General features: G+C 38.3%; 1 protein-coding gene across 4 annotated transcripts in view; it reads right to left on the bottom strand.

Annotated features, from left to right (window-relative positions):
* LOC122551068 (neurobeachin) overlaps positions 1-20,959 on the bottom strand; it is a 991,558-nt gene that overhangs the window by 661,060 nt on the left and 309,539 nt on the right. For all 4 annotated transcript variants that reach the window (XM_087988254.1, XM_087988250.1, XM_087988251.1 and 1 more), the window contains one exon: positions 11,358-11,796. In XM_087988254.1, coding sequence (XP_087844380.1) covers positions 11,358-11,796 — 439 coding nt within the window. The remainder of the gene's footprint in view (positions 1-11,357; positions 11,797-20,959) is intronic.

Genomic DNA, 20,959 nt, shown 5'->3' with positions numbered 1-20,959 from the left:
AGGGATATGGGCTGGGTGCTGGCAGGTGAGACCAAATTGGGTTGGGATATCTGGTCGGCATGGACGAGTTGGACTGAAGGGTCTGTTTCCGTGCTGTATATCTCTATGACTCTATGATGACTGTCCTGTTATTTTTGCATTTGAAATCTATGCATTTGCTCCTCTAACTCTCTCTCAATATTTGAGGATCTATAATCCAAGCCTAGTCGAGTGGTTGCCTCTTTTTTTGTTCCAGAATTAACCCATCTTAACTCATTTGGTGCTTTGTTTACTATATAATCCCTCCTCACAATTTTAATTGATCCTTTAATCAATAAGACTATACACCCATACTTTATTTTCCATCTTACCTGAAAATATTTTTTCCAGGGACCCAAGTTCCAATCCTTTTTTCTCTCTAAGCTAAGATTCCATCAAATGTTTATGATATAATGCTGTCACATGTCCATCTGTGCACTGAGCTCAATGGTTTTATTTGCTATACATCTTTTTCTTACAAAATAGTGCCAAATTTCTGTGCTGTACACATTTTAATCTCCGCTTCCTCCATCTTTCACGAGCACCTACAAAGTGCCTCTCAATCTTTGTTCTTAATTTTTCATCAGGGTCTCACAGATTAAATCTTCTGCAACAGTATTCACAAATCTCTCTTCTAGTCTATTTATCCCAGTACTATTCAAGTGTAGACTGCCTGGCTTACACAAGTTGTCACCTTTCCCACATATGATCCTAATGCTCCAGAAATCTGATGTCCACTCTTCTCAACTTTCCAGCTACATGTTCAATTCCTTTTATGCTTGCAAGTAATTGGGATTGGGAGCTATCATGAAACTACTGTTTTGGGTGTTCTGCCTTTTTCCTAACTAAATCCCTCAAATCTGCTTTTAGGACCGTATAACAATTTATACCCAAGTCATTTGGAAGCAGCCAGTGTAGTTCATGCTGATCACCCACACCATAAAACATCCCACATCAACTCTGTCACATTCTTTACCTTGGCAATAGGGAGGCAACGTACCACACTGGAGTCATGTCAATGGTCACAGATATGCCTGTCAGAACCAGAGTATGAAATACCACTATTGCTCTTCCTTTTTGTATCTTCCATCTCCTCCTTTCTCTGTACAGCTGAGGCACTTGTGGTGCCACTGACTTGACTCTCTGTCTTCACCAGTATTCAAAAGTAGATATCAATTCACAAGCGAAATTGACTCAGCTGACTCCAACAATGCCAATCAGGCTTCTTTAGAACGTCTCGCGGTCATCCATTCCCCCTTTGAACTGTTCTAACCCCACATCTCAAACGTTCTATCACATAGCCTTTCGCTTTGTGAATAAATGACAGTGATTCCAATTGCCTCTCAATTTCCAAAACTTGCAGTTCAAACCTTTGCAGCAGGTGAAACTTTCTGCAGGACTTGCTTACCAGTGACACATTCTGTGTGACGTTATACGGAAACAAAGCAGAATGTACACTTTACTTGGCCAAACTGACTTATCCTCCCTGTAACTTTAAAACCTGTTACAACTAGAATAGTGGAATAATTTAACAATGCTCACTTGTCAATTTTTCCTTCCGGTCCAAAGTTACAAGCAACTCCAGGTAGCTGAAAAAGGTAAAATAGAGATGTACCTCCACCTAGCCCCTCAGTGACCTCACTCTTAATACTCTGGACAACCAAAGCAGTACTGAAAGAGGCCTCTATTTATGCTTCCTGAAAACTTAGGCCTAAAAAAGTCAGCCACTAAGTTACTAGCTACAGTCTCCCACAGCTTGCATACCTCCATTTAAGGCTACAGTACAATAACTTCTCTTAATTTGAGTAATCAGTTATTTGCCAAATTAAAGAAAAAAAATGCTTCAAATGACAAAAAAGCAAGACTCTCACATTCACTAGCCCCAGTTGCAGAAAGACATTTGTGAGAGAAACCTCTACTTAACACTTCCTGAAAACATCAGCTTTAAAACAAACAATTCAAGCTAGCCACTAATTAACTATCTACAATTTCTTGGAGCTCCATAATCCATAACTAATGAGGTAAGTTTGAGGATAAGGGGCTGATCATTTAAGACAGAGGAAGAGGGAAGAAAATGACTTCACTCAAAGGGCTATGAACCTTTGCAATATTCTCCCGTGCAGGGCTATAGGTATGCGAATGTTGAATAAATTTAGTTAGACTAAGGTAGACAGGCCTTACAGGGAACTAAGGCATATGACAAGCAGGTTGGAAAGTGGAATTGAAAACCAACATCAGCCATGATCATAATCAATGGTGGCGGTGGCTATGCTCTTCTCCTGGTCCTATTTCTTAAGCTTGATGAGATTAGTGGGCATGACATCATTGGGATTTTATTAACATGGATTAATTTTTTTAAAAATTAAGACAGTTGGAATTAGCAGCTCGTTCTTGGATTGGCAGTTTGTAACTTGAGACGACACAATGACCAGTGCTATTTACAATCTGTTTCAATTTTATTTTGAACCAGCTCTTGCTGGAACTTACTGTCTGAAATAGTAGTAGAGACAGCAATATGCTTGGATATGTACTTGAGGTGCCATAACCTACAGGGTTATTGATTTGTTTCTTTCAGATTCCATGTATTCAATTATGAGAACGGTGGGGGACTGAGATCAGCAGTCATTTTCTCCATGTTAATGAAATCAGGAGAGAGAGATTAAGGCAGGAAAATGGGAGTGAATAGATTAACCATAGTCTTATTGAATGGAAAGAGAGTTTTCAAGGGCCATTTGGACTATTCCTGCTCTTATTTTTCATGTTCTTTTCAATAAAGGATAATGCCAACTGTGCTGTACTTGGATAATGAGGATAAGAAGAGATCAGCAAAATTTTTGAGGCATAGAAATGTGTTATAATATTGATGATAACACCTGGTACCTCAGGTAGAATGCTGCTTCCAAATTTGCTAGCCTAAGGAGTTCCTAGTAGTTTGTAGTGAATAATGAACCACAAATAGGTCTCAACAGAAAACACACTTATTTCAGAACGAGAAAAGGTTTACTATATCTTAGTGACCATGTATAAGTTACATTATACTGATGTTAATATGATGATTAAAAGTCATGACAGTCTCTAATACAACTGCCCACAACTGCCTCAAAATACCCAATTCTCCACACAGTGGTTGTGTTATACATCAAAGTGGGCAGAGCTTCAGCTTCAGCCTGGCTAACCTTTTCACATTGATTGTCTTACACAATAGAAACCACTAAGAATAAACTACTGTGTGTTCTCATTTAAGTGTTTCTTTACAGCAACTTCGTCATTTCAAAAATCATTCATTTTAGACTGAGAGGAGTGTGATGCAAGTAAGCAGTGCAAGAGGAGAGCAGTGAACTTGGTATAAAGCAGCATGAGAGAAGAGTGGTGAACTCAATATTAAGCCATGTGTAAGAGCGGTAAATTCAGTTTTAAAAAAACGCATGAGGAGAGCAGTGAATTCAGTGAGATAGTGCTGGTGGTAGTAGGCACAGTTGACAGTGTTACCAGTGTGCATCTATAAAGAGCTCTAAACTAGAAAGAATATATAATACGGTCAGGTGAGGGCTCGACTTCTATTTTGTTTTTATTAATTAAACTGTCGCAGTCTACTAAACAAAATAAGGTAGGAACTTTGGACTGTGATGAGTGTGTTTGGAGTGGATAAAGTCCCTTGCATAATTAGCGTTCTTTAAACAAAGTAACTCATAGTTAAACTAAAAGGAAGTCATGGCAGCAGAGCTTGCATGCATGACATGTTCCTCTTGTGCTCTGTGGGAAGTCATGGATACTTTCAGTGTCTCTGTTGACTGTGTGTGCAGGATGTGTGTCCTGCTACAGCTACTGCTAACAGCATTTCAAAGCTGGAAATGTAGATGAACTCACTGTGGGGTATCCATGGACAGCACATTCAAGTGAGGTGCTCACAACACAGATAAAACTTAACAGGCAAAACATAATGGGTGACCACAAGGCAGAGTAAAGGAAGGCAGGGAATGCTGGACACACCCACTGCCGGCCCCTTCTCCAAAAAGATATATAAATTTGCACTCTGTTGGGGAAGGCAACTTCTCAGGAAATTAGCACAAGGAGGACCATGGTTGGCTCTGTAGCACAAGAGAGGAGGAAGAGGAGTGGTAGGGATACATGGCTTCATTAAAAATGAAAACTGATTGGCACTTCTCCAGCCACAAAAGAGATACCAAGATGGTATGTTATCTCTCTAGTGCCAGAGCCCATGAGGGCTTATATAGGCTGCAGGGCATTCCGAAGGAGAAGGCTGAAAATCCACTCATCAAGGTTCATACCTGTATCCACAATGTAAGTAAAGAGAAAAGCTGTTTAAGGGATAAGAACGTTAATAAAAAAAAACAGTACATCACACGTAACACTCTCAGAATTACTACCAGTGTCATCTGCTAGCAAGCATAAAAATAACAGGATACATCAAATGAATACGTGGCTGAAAAATTAGTAAAAGGGACAAGGGATTCAGTTTTCTGGGAATACTGGTACTGGTTCTGAGGAAGATGGTTGCATTTAGGCCAAACTGGGAACAATATCCTCAAGAGGCTGTTTGTTAGTGCTCACAGGGAAGGTTTAAACTAGAATGGTGGGGTTGGGAACCTGAGCAGGAAGATAGAGAAGAGGAAACAAGATTAAAACAAAAGACAAGAAAATGAGAAGAAAAATAGAAGGCAGAAAAATAAATAGATTCATAATGCAAAATAAAACTAAATTAACCAACAATGTCTAAAATACAATACCTTTAGACTTTTCTTTTTATGTCCAGAGCATTCACAATAATGTAAATGGATATACACAATTATGGTATAGTTACAAAAAGATAACTGCAGGAAGAAGAAGATTGGGAACTAAACATCCAGCGGTATTCAATATTTAGGAAGGATAGACAAACAGGGAAAGGGGTTGGGGCAGCATGGTTAGTAAAGGATCAAATCAAAGCAATAGTGAGGAAGGAAAAACATGATGTGGAATTTGTGCGGGTGGAGATGAGAATTACCAAGGGGCAGAAAGTATTGATGGGGCTGTCGACAGGCCCCCAAACAGTAGCAGAGATGTTTTGGAAGACGTTAAGCAGGATGTAAGAGACACATACTATAAGGTTACAACTGTAATCACGAGTGACTGTGATCTACACATAGTATAAATTGCTAGTTTAGTTTGTCCAATCTAAGGGGAGGATTTCCTGCAGCATTTATGATGGTTTTCTTAGAGCTATATGAGAAGACCCAACTGGAGAGCGGGCTATCCTAGACTGGATATTGTGCAACGAGAAGGGATTAATTAACAAATCTTCTTGTCTGGAGTCAGTTAGTGAAGAGCAACTGTAAAATTGTAGAATTTTCCGTCAAGGTGAACAGTGAAGATGTTTAATCCGAAACTAGGGCCATAAATAAATAAAGGGTATACAAGGTTAAGAAATATAAAAATGACAATGACAGAATGGGGAACCTTACTAAAACGATAGTGGTAGATAGAAAATGGCTTGTATTTAAGTAATGTATGCATGTATTAAATTTTTATTTGATGCAAAAATAAAACTGAAAAAGTGACTCAACCCCTGCTTACAATAGAAATTAGGCAAAGTATTAGATTCATAGAGGAGGCACATAAAACTGCCAGAAACTGCAGCCAATTTGAGAACAAGCAGCAGTTTGGAATTCAGCAATAGAAGCCAAAAACATCAATCAAGAGGGGGAAATAGAACATGAGTGCAAATTTGCAGAGCACATTAAAAACTGACTGAAAAATCTTCTATAAATAGCATAGAATGAATGTAGGTCCTTATAGTTAGAAATGTAAATTATAATTGGAATTAAAGAAATGGCAAGAATAATTGAATATTTATATATTAATTCTGTCTTCAAAAAGATAAACAATTTTTCAGAAACGTTAGGGAACTAAGAGTCTAGTAAAAGAGAAATTGAAGAAAATCAGTATTGAAGAAAATAATGCTTGAGAAATTAATGGAGTTCTAAGTGTTAAATTCCCAGGGCTTGATAATCCACATACCAGAATACTAAAGAAAGGGGAACTGAAAACATTGGATGTTCCAAAATTCATTGACTCTGAAGCAGTTCCTGTGGATTGTACAATAGCAAATGTAATCCCATTATTTAAAATAGGAGGGACAAAGAAACAGAACTCCAGATGGGTTATCCCATAGTGGGAAAATGGTAGAATCAGTTATAAAAGACGTGATTAGAGAACACTTGGAAAGGATTAATGGAAGTACACAAAACTCAGCATGGATTTCCGTCAAGGTGAACAGTGAAGATGTTTAATCTGAAACTAGAGCCATAAATAAATAAAGGGTATACAAGGTTAGGAAATACAAAAAATTCAGAGAGGAAATCAGGCTTGACTAATCTATTGGAGTTTTTTTTGAGTATGCAACTAGTACAACAGATAAGGGAGAACCAGTGGATATGTGGATTTCAAGAAGCTTTTAATAAGAGGCTAAGTAGGCAAAATTAAAGCACCAGGGATTGGAGGCAGTGTACTGGCATAGACTGAAGGCTGGTTGACAGACTGGAAACAGAGACCAAGAATAAATGAGTCTTTTTCAGTAATCAGTGCCCCAGTCATTCTTCACATATATATTATATGTGAGTTTTGTGTACTTCCAAGTGTTCTCTAATCACGTCTTTTATATATATATAAAAGTTGTATAAATGACTTGTATGAGAGAACCAAATGTAGTATTCCCATGTTTGCTGCTGATACCACCAAGATGGGTTTGTGACTTGAGGAGGATGCAAGGAGATTTCAGGGTGATTTTGACAACTTGCATGTGGGCAAACAGGTGGGAGTTGCAGCATAACATGGATAAATGTGAAGTTATACACTTCATTCCAAAAAAAAAACAGAATGGCAGAGTACTTTTTAAATGATGGGGAAATATGGCTGTACAAAGGGATCCAGATACCCTTGTAGACCAGACAAAGAGTGAATGAGTGGTGCAGCAAGCAATTATGAAAGCAAATGGTATGTTGTTTCATTGGACAAGGATTTGAGTTCAGAAATAGGAATGTCTTACTGCAGTTTTATAGGGTCTTGGTGAGATTGCATCTGATATGTTGCACGCATTTTCGGTCTATCTACCTATGAAAAGATATATTTGCTACAGGAATAGTGCAGGGAAGGTTCACTAGACTGATACTGGAGATGACAAGGTTATTGTATGACCTTGAGGGATTGGATCAACTAGGCCTTTATTCACTAGAGTTTCAAAGAACGAGCGATTTAATTAAAACTCAAAATTTTAAAAGAGCAAAACAGACTAGATGCAGGGAGGATGTTCGCCCAGTTGGAGACTCTAAAAACAGGGGTCACTTTCTTAGAATATGGGGTATGACCATTTAGATAAAAGAACATTTCTTCACTTCAAGGGTGGTCAATCTGTGAAATTCACTTCTACAGAAGTCCGAGCCACTTAGAACGTTAAAAAAATGAAGTGATAATTTTTTAGATATTGAAGACATCAAAAGGTATCGAGAGATCAAGAATATTGCTCAAGGCCTGAATGGCCACTCCAGTTCCTAGCTTGTGTTTCACTTCATGTGCCTTATTCTGTGTAATCAGGAATGTTGAACTGAGATGTGCAATAACTATATTATACTGGTGAGGTTGAAGTCTTCCTTTCAATTGTCAATTGTTTTAATAATGTTCAGAAAAACCTAAGAATACTTCGAAGGGCAGCTCATCACTATCTTCAAGAGCAAATATAGATGGGCAACAAATGCTGGCCAAGCCAGGGACATCCACATCCCAAGAATGAGTAATAAAGTAAAAATTTGGAAAGAGAAGAAAGAATCTTTTTCCCCATACACACAACTTTTAGCAGAGTGTGGTGCTGGAAAAGCACAGCAAGTCAGGCAGCATCTGATGAGCAGGAAAACCGACGTTTCGGGCAAACGCCCTTCATCAGTCCACAGGAATTCATCATTCACAGGATCCGGCATCACTGGCTAGACTAGTACTTAGAGTCATTAAGGTTACAGAGATGTACAGCACGAAAACAGACCCTTTGGTCCAACTTGTCCATGCCGACCAGATATCCCACCCCAATCTAGTCCCACTGGCCAGCACCTGGCCCATACCCCTCTAAACCCTTCCTATTCATATACCCATCCAGATGCCTTTTAAATATTGCAATTGTACAACCCTCCATCACTTCCTCTGGCAGCCCATTCCCCACACACATACACACCATCCTCTGCGTGAAAACCTTGTCCCTTAGGTCTCTTTTATATCTTTCCCCTCTCATCCTAATCTTATAACCTCTAGTTCTGGACTCCCCAAACTCTGGGAAAAGACCTTGCCTATTTATCCTACCCATGCCTCTCATGATTTTATAAACCTCTATAAGGTCACCCCGCAGCCTCTGACTCTCCAGGGAAAACAGCCCCAGTGTATTCAGACTCTCCTTATAGCTCAAATCCTCCAACCTTGGCGACATCCTTTTAAATCTTTTCTGAACCATTTCAAGTTTCACAATATCCTTCCGATAAGGAGGAGACAAGAATTGCGTGCAATATTCCAAAGGTGGCCGAACCAATATCTTGTACAGCCGCAACATGACCTCCCAACTCCAGTATACAATACTCTGACCAATAAAGGGAAGCATACCAAACACCTTCTTCACTACCCTATCTACCTGCATCTCTACTTTCAAGGAACTATGAACATGCATTCCAAGGTCTCTTTGTTCAGCTACACTCCCAAGGACCTTACCATGAAGTGTATAAGTCCTGCCCTGATTTGCCTTTCCAAATTGCAGCACCTCACATTTATCTAAATTCAATTCCATCTGCCACTCCTCAGCCCATTGGATCATCTGATCAAGATCCCGTTATACTCTAAGGTAACCCTCTTCGTTGTCCATACACTTCCATTTTTGGTGACATCTGCAAAGTTACTAACTATACCTCTTCTGCTCACATCCAAATCATTTATATAAATGACAAAGTAGAGGACCCAGCACCGATCCTTGTGGCACTCCACTGGTCACAGGCCTCCAGTCCGAAAACCAACCCTCACCACCACCCTCTGTCTTCTACCTTTGAGCCAGTTCTGTATCCAAATGGCTAGTTCTCCCTGTATTCCATCAGATCTAACTTTGCTAACCAGTCTCCCTTGCCCAAAGGGCAGTTAATGGTAGGGCCATGGGTAGGGTTGTAGAATAGAAAGACATGGGGTTCAGGTACATTATTCCTTGAAATTTGTGACACAGGTAGACAGGGAGGTTAAGGTGTCTAGCACGCTTGCCTTCATTGTTCAGACTTTTGAGCATAGAAATTGGGATGTCATGTTAAGGTTGTACAGGACATTGGTGAGGTCTCATCTGGAGTAGTGTGTTCAGTTCTGGTTGCCCTGCTATATATGTAGGACATTATTAAATTGGAGAGGGTTCGAAAAAGATATACCAAAATACTGCTGGGAACGGACGGTTTGAGTTATAAAAATAGGCTTGGTTTTTTGTTCACTTGACATTGAGGGATGACCTTGTCGAGGTTTATAAAATCATGCGGAACGTAGAAAAGGTGAACAGCAAAGATATAGGGAAGTTCAAAACTTGAGGGTATATTTATAAGGCGTGAGGTGGAAGATTTAAGCAGCACATGAGGAGCTTTTTTTAAAAAAAAGTGTGGTCCATGTGCAGAATGAACTTACAGAGGAACTGCTGGATGGAGATACAATTTCAATGTTTAATTTGGTTAAGCATATGATTAGGAAAGGTTTGGAGGGATTTGGGCCAAATGCAGGCAGGCGAGATGAGTTTAGTTTGGGAAGATGGTCAGTGTGGACTAGTTGGACAGAGAGGTCTATTTCAATGCTGTATGACTGATACATCATTATGTGCCACATGTAGGCCAGAATAATGCCACTAATGAAGGGCATCAGTGAATCAGATTTTTTTTCCTGACAATTGGCAATCTCATGGTCATCATTGTACTCTCAGTTTAAGATTTTTATTGAACTGAAATTCCACCACTTGCCATGGTGGGATTTGAACCTGGTTCCCCAGAACATTACATAGGCCCCTGGATTAATACTCTAGTGATAACACCAGTAGACCATTACCTCCCAACTTCATATTGTGTGAAGAGAACTAATAATTGGAAGAGATTGTACTTTCAGAATATGTATCAAATCTACCTGGCTTTACACACTCCCATAGATTGAATAATTCAGGAATTTATTACTTTGCAAATCCTGCAGTACTGACACAAACTGCAAACAGAATGGAATGTGATGCTCAAAGAATATAATTCCAGCAGTGTAACAGGAAGAATGATTCCTTGAAGATACTAAACTTAAAATGGCAGATACTCACCCTAATGCAAATGGGAAGTTCAATGTCTGTGGTTCATTTTATTAAAAAGATATAGTATTCCAAATGAGACGGAGAACTGTACAGGAGTTTTCCTTTCAAGAGAATACAGTATCTGCTTTGGAGTCTGAAAATTTATCACTGTAATGCTTCTTCAAACTATTTCCCTTCATTTCAATGCTTGAGAAATTGAACCATAATTTAGATTAGCATTTTGTGCAACTTTATATTTCCAACTACATTTTTCATTAAAAGATAAACTACAAACTATTTAGAAAACTGTCTAAATTGAATGGGAGCAGACTCCACATTTGTAACCAAATGTAGCATACCTAATGACTGCAAAAAATTTCAATAAAGAATGTTCTCTAAAGATTTTTTTTTAATTATTAGAAGTGCCATCATGGGAATTTGGATCTTCTTTGACTAGAAATCTGTTTAGACTCTTCATAATATAATTACATCTTCCTAAAGACAGATGAGGCAGCAGGAACCTAATATATCTAAACTAATTGAAAAATTCAGTTGACCAGAAGCACAAGAGAGTGGAGTCCCTTAAAGGCCGATCAAAGGTTCAGCCGTTGAAGTGAAATTTTTGATGTTGTCACTCTCAATTGCCTGAATGCCTGATAGACAAACAGATCCTTCTGTCTCCCTGGCAGTTCGTTTCACTGGCAGGTGGCAAACAATTAGACACACCAATTTGTGCCTCGTGATGACATTAAACCATGAAACAAAGTTGTATGTGGAGCTCAGTGATTTGTGTGAAAGCATTTCAAAAATAATACACTTTGCAGTGGCAACTCATTTCAAGCTGCCACCTCCCATTATGCCTTTGAGCCGTGAAGACGACAGGCTTGGGTTATGTGATACTGCTGTTCAATCTGCCTCTGAACCCCCTGGAGACCTCTCCCCTCTCACCAATATCACCGCATCACTCACATTCATAAATACACTGGTTGGTGAATAAATTAAAACAACCATCGAGGCTTTTCACCTGTCAAAGGAATGAAACTGCATTGGAAGAATAGTCTGAGCTTCTCTTTTCACACTTGAATCAGGGTATGATACAGGTTCAGGTCCAGATTCTGCACGTTCCATAGGTGCTGCAACAAGGCTTTTCAGAATTTCCTTGACATTCATGCCTTTTCCTTGGCTGACACTCGTCACAGATGAACTTGGTTTCAGTACTTCAACTGGGCTCTCAGCTAAACTTTCTTGGGATTTCTTTACTTCGGAGGACAAGGAAGATAAAAGTTCACTCATTGCATCTGGCACAGTTGCTGTTTCCAAATCAGAGCCATTCAAAACACCAGTTATTTGCTCCTCTCCAATGCCTGAATCAGTATGTGGAAGAGAGCTTTCAACATGTATATCTTCAATCGGTGTTAGAATTTCTTTTTCTTTGTTGCCTTCTGGGAAAGTAACAGGATTCTCTGTAAAATAAAAAAATACACTAAAAAAAATCAATTACCGAACTTGGGAGACAAATAAGACTGCATTTAACCTAAGTTTTCAACTTAACATTCAGAAGATCTCTTTTTATTGTTGACCATAGAAAAAAGATTTAAACAAAAAAGTGCAAAAACTTTGATGATCCGACATAAACTGGTAATAACTCAAAAGAAAAACCTATACATAGATTTAAACGTGCATTTCAAATAATGGCTTTCAATTTCAAATTTTGAACAAAATGTGAAAGCAGGCTTTGCCTTTAGCATTATATGAAAGCAAATATCCTTTACTGGAGTTCTACATAATTTCAATATCAGCCAAACATCTGCAATTTGAAATCAGTGTTTGTTTACACTCCTGACAACGAGACTTCATGTGGATAATGGAAAAATATTACTGCTTTAATCAAATTAGGCAGGAAAAATAATATTTTTCATTATTATTGAATTACACTTTGCAATTTGCAATATTCAAAGGCGTTTTAGTGATCAGATAGTATTTTAATTGCTGAGGTTCTTTATCATATTGCTGCAATTGATGCAAGCTCATCATTAGCACACATATCAAATGGAAATGCTGCACCAGAGTGGCTTTATCATTACATTGTTAGGTACCATTTGAAATAACTGGTGCTATCTTTAAAGACATTTTATGCTTTTAACATTTGCTACATTTCACAAATTATCATTAAATAAACTGTATTTTAAATAATCTTGTATTTAATTTCATCTTGCTGGAACATTGTCTGAATTTGTTAAAGGAAGTAATAGCCTAGAAAAGCTGCTTCTTAAATAAAACCTACCTTGTGTTGAGAATGTGGATGCATGAATATAGTCAGATAATTCACAATAGTCTGACAAATACTTGTTTCAATGTACAGGGGAAGAAAACTTAAGCTTTAATCTCTGACAATCACAATTCTCTCTTTTTAAAAGATAGCTAATTATAAAGCTTAATTTTATAAAAATAGCTCTTGAAACTGTTTAAATCACAATTGCAATAAACATTGAATCGTTATGATTAGAATTTTTTGTGTATTTTTTCCTACTTATCCATTATAGTGAAAAGACAGACAAATATATTTTATTTTTACTTCTCTGCATAAATCTTGCCACTTTTTATTTGCACACAAAAGCAGCAGGTTGTGGTGTAACTTTTACAATCCAGCAATAACAATTTTCATGCATTTTAGTTTTCAAAAAAGGTATTTTGTTGCATAATATTTGTTCAAGAAAATAGAAACTGTAGAATACCAAATGTATTCCTTAAACTTTCAACAAAAAACTTTTTTAAAACTTCATTCAAGGGATTCAACAGAATTGTACAATTGTTTTTATTGCTGATTTTAAATAGTACTCATTTCAAAATTTAAATATTGACATGCCAATTACTTTTTGGGTCTTCATTTCTGAAAGAAGCATTCCTGCCAGGGTACAATTCTTTGGGCATTTGATTTTTCTGCAGCTGCACATTTAGACCATTGCAGCAAGTTATTCCCTCGTAAGGGCACAGTTTATTTGGATTCTATCATCTTCTCAATTCTATAATTCTATGAAATCGCTAACAAAGAATACGGCCAGATATAGGTCAATTCTACTTTACCATTTTATATATCTGCACATTGTGGCAGGTGTTGTGCATATTGAATATCATTCAATAAGGATTTAAGTGAAACGATGTAATCAGCAAATTGATAACAGATTTTAGAGGTTTAGAAAGTCAAAAGGGGTACAGATATGGTAGATCCTCGAGAACGATTCTTCGGGGGAGAAGAGTCTAAAACTAGAGGGCACAGATTTAAGGTGAGAGGGGAGAGATACAAAGCTGTCCAGAGGGGCAATTGTTTCATACAGAGAGTGGGTTAGTGTCTGGAACAGGCAGTCAAAGGTAGTGGTGGAGTCATTTCAGAAACAATTGGACAGGTTCATGGATGGCATAGGTATGGAGGGATAGGGACCAACCGTAGGCAAATAAGATGAGATTAATTATGAAAACTAGACGACATGAACAAGTTGCCCAAAGGGCCTGTTTCCATGCTGTAAACTTCTATGACTCTAATTTACGAGTGAAATATTTTTGCGATAAGAAATAGGAGAAGTAGACCATCTGGCCCCAAGCCTGCTTTGCCATCCAACAAGATCATGACAGATCTTTTTATGGACTCAGCTCCACTTGCCTGCCAAATCACCATAACTCTTAATTCCTTTACTATACAGAAATCTAGTTTTGCTTAAAAAAAATTCACTGAGGTAGCCTCAACTGCTGCACTGAATAGGGAATTCCATAGATTCACAATCCTTTGGGAGAAGCTCCTCAACAGAGTCCTAAATCTGCTCCTCCTTATTATGAGGCTATTCCCCTTAGTTCTAGTTGCACCTGGCAGTGGAAACAACCTCTCTGCTCCTAACGCCCTTCATAATTTTATATGTATCTAAAACATCCTCTCATTCTAAATTCCAATGAGTACAGCCACATTCTACTTGATCTCTCATTAGCCAGCCCTCTCAACTCTGGAACTAATCTGGTGAACCTCCTCTGCAGCCCCTCCACTTCCAATACATCCTCTCTCAAAACTGTACTCCACAGTACTCCAGTTATGGCCTCACCATCACCCTATATAGCTGCAGTATAACCTCTCTATTTTTAAACGGCGTCCCTCTATGTTCTATTTTCCTTCTTAATTACCTGCTGCAATTGCAAACCAACATTTTGTGAATAATGCACAGGACACCCAGGTCCCTCTACACACATGCTGCAATTTTCCATATTTAAGTATAGTCTATTTTGCTGTTACTCCTACCAAAATGGACGACCTCACATTTACATACATTCTATCTATCTACCTGATGAGACAATTTCTAGCCAGATATCTCACTATTTCTTCCTTAATGATAGATTCAAGCATTCTCGCCATTACAGAAGTTAAGTTAACAGGCCTCTAGGTACCCACCTTTTGTCTGCCTCCTTTTTAAAACAGTGGCATAACATTTTCTGTTTTCCAATCTGCCAGAATTGCCCCAGAGTCCAGCCAACTTTAGTAAATGACCACGAGCACATTTGTCATTTCTCTTTTCATACCCTGGGATGCATTCCATCAGAGCCAGGAGACTTGTCTCCCTTTGGACCCATTAGCTTGTCCAACACAACATCAATGTTTGGCATGTTATTTGTCTTCCACTGAAGACTGACACAAAATGTCATGACTGCCAAATGAGTAGAAATGTATAACTATTTAAAGGTCAGGTACAGAATATTAATCTGCATTGAAGATATGTTATACTTCCTATATTTTCACTATCATTGCTTAGAAGAATGTGGTATCTTTAAGCAAAACTAATAAAATAATATTTAATTATTGTACAATGTTATGTAATCGGTATTTAGAATACCCATTTAGATAATAGTGTTGTTACACGTTTTGCACGTATTAAGCTCTTTGGAATCCAAAGAATATGTAAAATCAGATTGAGGAAGCCACAAAAAAATGGCTTTAAGGTTGTGACATGACGTTTTAAAATTTATTTCTTAATAATTTTATACTGAACTGAACATACAACAGCACATTGGAACATGAAACATTGTAATACGACAGCATAAAGTGAGTCTGAGACACAGCTATTTGTGTTCTTAGTTGATAGAACAAATTCCTCAGAACCATTCAGCCCATTGTGCTTCCTTTTGTTCATTTTTCATTTAAATGGGATCAAACATTTTTTTCTGTGCCAATCTTCTGAAAATGTTAACACCACAAGGAGTGTATTACATGACAATGAGGCCCCCTTTACTACATTAAAGTGAATAATGTATCATTTGTCATCTGTGAACCCAGACATTTTCTGTTGGCTGGTTATTTGACCATTACGGATATTATAATTATGGTCTCATCACAAATCCACACAAGGTCACATGAAACATGGATGCTAGCAATTAGCAACAGGAGTCAAAACTTCAATTTTGTTAACAGTATGTAAAGTATGACTTCTTTAATTTGTGTTTACATCAGGATGTTAATGGTACTGCAGGACATTTGTATTTCATAAACTACTACTGCTGGATTTAAATCCAATGTTAAGGCCCAATTTCACTCCAGTGTGCAAGACACCCTGGGAGGATATAATCTCCCGTTAGTTGGATTTAATACAATTAACAGGGTGCCACTCTTACACTGTGTTCAACCAAGTTAGACAAAGTGCCCCTTGCAGTATACACACCTTCTCAATAGCTGTGATTAACCACTGGGAAAGGTGGTTTGTTTGTGTGTGTATATAACTATTTCACACTGCTCTTCAGTGGAAATACACATATATTTAATTTTTAAGTCCTGTATATTTTACCGTCATACAGATGTAACATATGAAAACAAGCTACATCAAAGGTGTACGTTTAATAAGAAACAGCTCAGACAGCTTCACAAACTCTAAAGAGTTTCAATACAAATACAAATGGAGACATCTTAAATTTTACAATTGTAGTAAAAAGTGTTCTACTGTGTTTATCCTATAAATATGAAAGCACTTATTGGATTCTACACCTATATTTAAATACTGAAATGATACATCTAACTATTTTCAACTAAACACAGATATATTGCAAGACCATAATGCCCTTTTCAATGGAACTTGTAACAAAATTATTAGCTTACAACCACCTTGAGACAGAAAACATTAATGACAAAATTACAATGGCACAAGAATTTATATTTATTTTGTTCCATCAATCTAAAAAAGAACAGCAATAGTTACAAAAACTTTAAGTTTTACTATCTGCAATCTACAAAGCTATTAAGCTTGTAAATTTTGAACAGTTCTCATCTGTTTTCTGGAGTACTAGGGTCAGGTCACCCCGCACAGACAGGCAGCACATTACAAGATCCAGTGGCCTTTGGCCTCAGCTGAGTCAGCTAGTTGCCAGATGCCTTTTTAATACCTTTTATCAAAGCAACTAATGAGATCACTCTTAAATTATACAAAAATATGGACATCAGTTTTGTCAGTGACATCAATTGTTGAGCAGCAGTATTTTGTTGTACCCTTCTTAAAGTCTTGTTTCACCATGATTTATGAAGCATGCTGCAATAAATTACTGCCAGTTAAGTTTGTTAAATGCAGGTACTCCCTTTAATAACGTGTGTGCATTAAACCAGCACCGGTGAACAAGAACATGAACAGAAGGTCTTCAAATAACCAGTTTACTTGGTACACCTTTGGTTGAGGAAGAACTTACTTGCATCTGGTTGTGCATTTTTCCCATTTCAACTCCATTTAAAAAAAACAGCAGAATTTTGCAAGAAAATATAGAAAAATGGCAAGATTTTTGATAGCTACATCTAATTAAGACTTTGAGAATCTAATCTGACTAAAATAAGTCAAGGTAATCATTTTAAATTTAAAGTTTACACATCTCCCTAGATAATACAAAAAGCTACACTTTAAATTCATGGTTTACAGTGCATATCCAAAACAAATAAAGACCTCCAAATGTAATTTGTGTAGTATCCTAAAGCTACAATGATCAAAATGAAAAGAAACGTGTAAACAAATTTCAACGTAAGAAAATGTAACTAAAAACTGACTAAAAATGGCTAAAAAAATTATCTAGTCGTGCAAAACTTTAAATGCGTTAATTATATTAAGCATGAGAAATAATGTAACAAACTATTTTACTATAATCCTTCAAGTTATGTAAAATGAATTTTAAATTACTGTATAAAAATTGTTATTTCACTTTTAGAAAAAGATACCTTTGAAAAATACTTGCAAAAACAATGACAGATTTTTAGATTAGATTAGATTACATTACAGTGTGGAAACAGGCCCTTCGGCCCAACAAGTCGACACAGACCCGCCGAAGCGCAACCCACCCATACCCCTACATTTACCCCTTACCTAACACTATGGGCAGTTTAGCATGGCCAATTCACCTTACCTGCACATCTTTGGATTGTGGGAGGAAACCGGAGCACCTGGAGGAAACCCACGCAGACACGGGGAGAACGTGCAAACTCCACATAGACAGTCGCCCGAGGCGGGAATTGAACCCGGGTCTCTGGCGTTGTGAGGCAGCAGTGCTAACCACTGTGCCACCGTTTTCCCTCCAAGTAGTGTTTGCTTAATCCTAACTAGCTACTCAATAGTCCTTACGCCAGGTACAGACCATTTTGAAATCCAGCCTGCATTTGCATCTGAGCTCAGCGCAGCAAATTACTTCATGACACAGTGCACCAGCATTGGAGCTCTACAAAATCAGGTAAATCCCAGCGCAGAGATGGGGAAATGGGGTATTTTCTTTGGTTATGTAGGAGTGGATCTCTCTTTCTGGCCCCTGAAAAGCCAAGCAAAATTTATCTTCTATTCTTCTTTTCAATTGGACCAGCAGTTGTTGTGAACTTGGACAATAGATATTCCATCCACCAGTTGGTCCTAAGATGGCAACCAGGTTCTCAAAATGTCATAAACTACAATTGGCATATAACAAAATACACTGTCTGAGTCAGGATGCTATCCCTGCTCCCTTGCATATGTTAAGAACAGAATATCAATCATACTGTTAGAAGGAAGAGAATATTAAACTCTGGATGGAAGTTTGCTTGCTGAGCTGAAAGTTTTGCTTTCAGATGTTTTGTCACCATACTAGGTAACATCATCGGTGAGCCTCCAGTCAAGCACTGGTGGTATGTCCTGCTTTCTATTTACGCACTAAGGTTTCTTTGGATGGGTGTTGTCATTTCCAGTTCTTTTTCTCAGAGGATGGTAGGTGGGGCCCAAATCGTTGTGTTTATTGTGAGTTCTGATTGGAATGCCATGTTTCACGAAGTTCTCGTGCGTGTCTCAGTTTGGCTTGTCCTAGGATGGATGCATTGCCCCAGTCAAAGTTGTCCCCTTCTTAGTCTGTATATAAGGATACTAGTGATAGTGGGTCATGTCTTTTTTGTGGCTACTTGATGTTCATGTGTCCTGGTGGCTAGTTTTCTGCCCGTTTGTCCAATGTAGTGTTGTTACAGTCCTTGCGAGGTATTTTGTAAATGACATTTGTTTTGCTTGGTGCTTCTAGAGTCTTTTAAGTTCATTAGCCGCTGTTTTTGTATGTTGGTAAGTTTGTGGACTAACATGATGCCAAGAGGTCTGATGGTGTTGTAGGCTTCCTTTGTTTGGTGATAACAAAAGTGTCATCCACGTAGCAGACCCAAAGTTGGGGTTGGATGGTTGGGAAAGCTGTTTTTTCAGAGTCTCTGCATTACTACTTCTGCTTAGGAACTCTGATATTGGTGATCCCATGGGTGTTCCGCTGATTGATTTGTAGGTCTTAAGTAGGTCATAAGGCACTAGCTTGACGATGTTATCTTTGTTGAAAAAGTTGGCACTGTCTGGTGTTTGCGTCTTTGGTTCTTCTTTGACTGGGACAACACATCCATCCCAGGACAAGTCAAACTGAGACATGCACGAGAATTCCTTGAAGCATGGCATTCCAACCAGAACTCTATCATAAACACACCGATTTGCACCCCATTTACCTTCCTCTGAGAAAAAGAACTGAAAATGACATCCAAAGAAACCTTAACACATAAATCAAAGGCGGGACATGTCACCAATGCTTCACCAGGGGCTCACTGATGTTACTTCGTATGGTGACGAAACACCTGAAAACAAACCTTCAAACTCAGTGAGCAAACTTACATCCAGAACATTAGCCTGAGCTGCAAAAGAGTATTAAGTCATTAACTACCATTTGGAGGGTTCTAATTTCCTGTTTCCAGGTGAAAAGTCAAAAAAAAAAGTGCTCCCCCACCTCCAGCCACCTTTGAAATGTACTGACAGTGAAAATCTTTCCCACTCTCCCGGATTTTAAACACTCTTGCTTCATAAACACTTTGTTATTAAATTTAACTCAGACAAGCCAATGAGGATGGAGAAAATCTCAGGGACTGAAACTGTTTGGATAGGTGACATTTGAAGGATCAAGTGGATGATTGCTGGCAGTGAAAGAATCCCAGGTGAGTATTTCAATACATCGAGGAGATGGTACTCACTGCTGCCATGGTGCACCAGGTGTGAAGGGAGCTAATGTCAAGATGGGGTAGATTCAGCAGCCTGGTTTGCCTGGATGGTGTAGAGCTTTTTTGTGTATTGTTGGAGTTGCACTCATTCCAAGCAAATGGAAGCTATTTAATCATACTCCTGACTTTCCCTTTCTAAATGGCTGACAGGCATGGAGGTAACAGGTGAATTAATAATTCCTAGCCTCTGACCTCTTGTAACCAGAGCACTTGTATGGCTGCTCCAGCTTAGCTTCTGGTCAATGGCAAATCACCTCCATTCCACTCGACAAACATCAGCCCTTCCCCCCACCAAACCACCACCATCAGGATGTTGGTGGTAGAGGATTCAGCGATGGTAATGCCATTCAATATCTAGTGGGAATGGCTAGGTTCTCTCTTGATTAAGTCAATACTTGGCACTTCATGGTGTACACTCTTATTTGCCACGTATCAGCCCAAGCCTAGATTTGTCCAGGTTTTGCTACATATAGACATAGACAGGGCAAGATTGTGTTTTTTTTTCCCTCAATTGAGCAGTTACATTGTTCAATTGTAGACATCATAAAATACTTTTTGCAAAGAAAAATAGCCATATGGCCCAGCTTAAAAATACAGTTGCAGGTTTATGGTAATGAAAGCAGACTGGTGCCCAGAACGGGTTGTGGAACTAGCCAGGACTACTAAACTTTCAGATTAACTCTCTATGAAACACAGTCTAGAATTATAATTGACTTAAGTATTACAATTAATGTGCAAACCAAAATTTTATAACTTGTTTAGTATCTTCAAAGTCATGAATGGTGCTGAACAATGCATAAATTGCACGTCCCCAGTTCTGGTTTTCTGGAGGAGGGATGGTCATTGATGAAACAAGATGAATGAATGAGCCCAGGAACAATCCTGAGGAATTCCTGCAGTAATGTCCTGGGACTAAGATGAATTTTCACCAACAACAAGCACCATCTTCCTTTATGCTTGTTATAATTCCAACGAGTGAAGTGTTTTCCCCCAGATTCAATTACTTCCAATTTTGTTAGGATTCCTTAATGACATATTTCATCAAATGCTTTCAAGGACACTCACAATAACCTCACCTCTGGATTTCACTT

The sequence above is a fragment of the Chiloscyllium plagiosum genome, unplaced genomic scaffold, assembly GCF_037043375.1.
Source record: "Chiloscyllium plagiosum isolate Xiang-an unplaced genomic scaffold, Cpla_swu_hap1 HiC_scaffold_6, whole genome shotgun sequence".
Classification (NCBI taxonomy): domain Eukaryota; kingdom Metazoa; phylum Chordata; class Chondrichthyes; order Orectolobiformes; family Hemiscylliidae; genus Chiloscyllium; species Chiloscyllium plagiosum.
The sequence above is the reverse complement of the archived record's forward strand: the minus strand, read 5'-3'. Positions and strand labels throughout refer to the sequence as shown.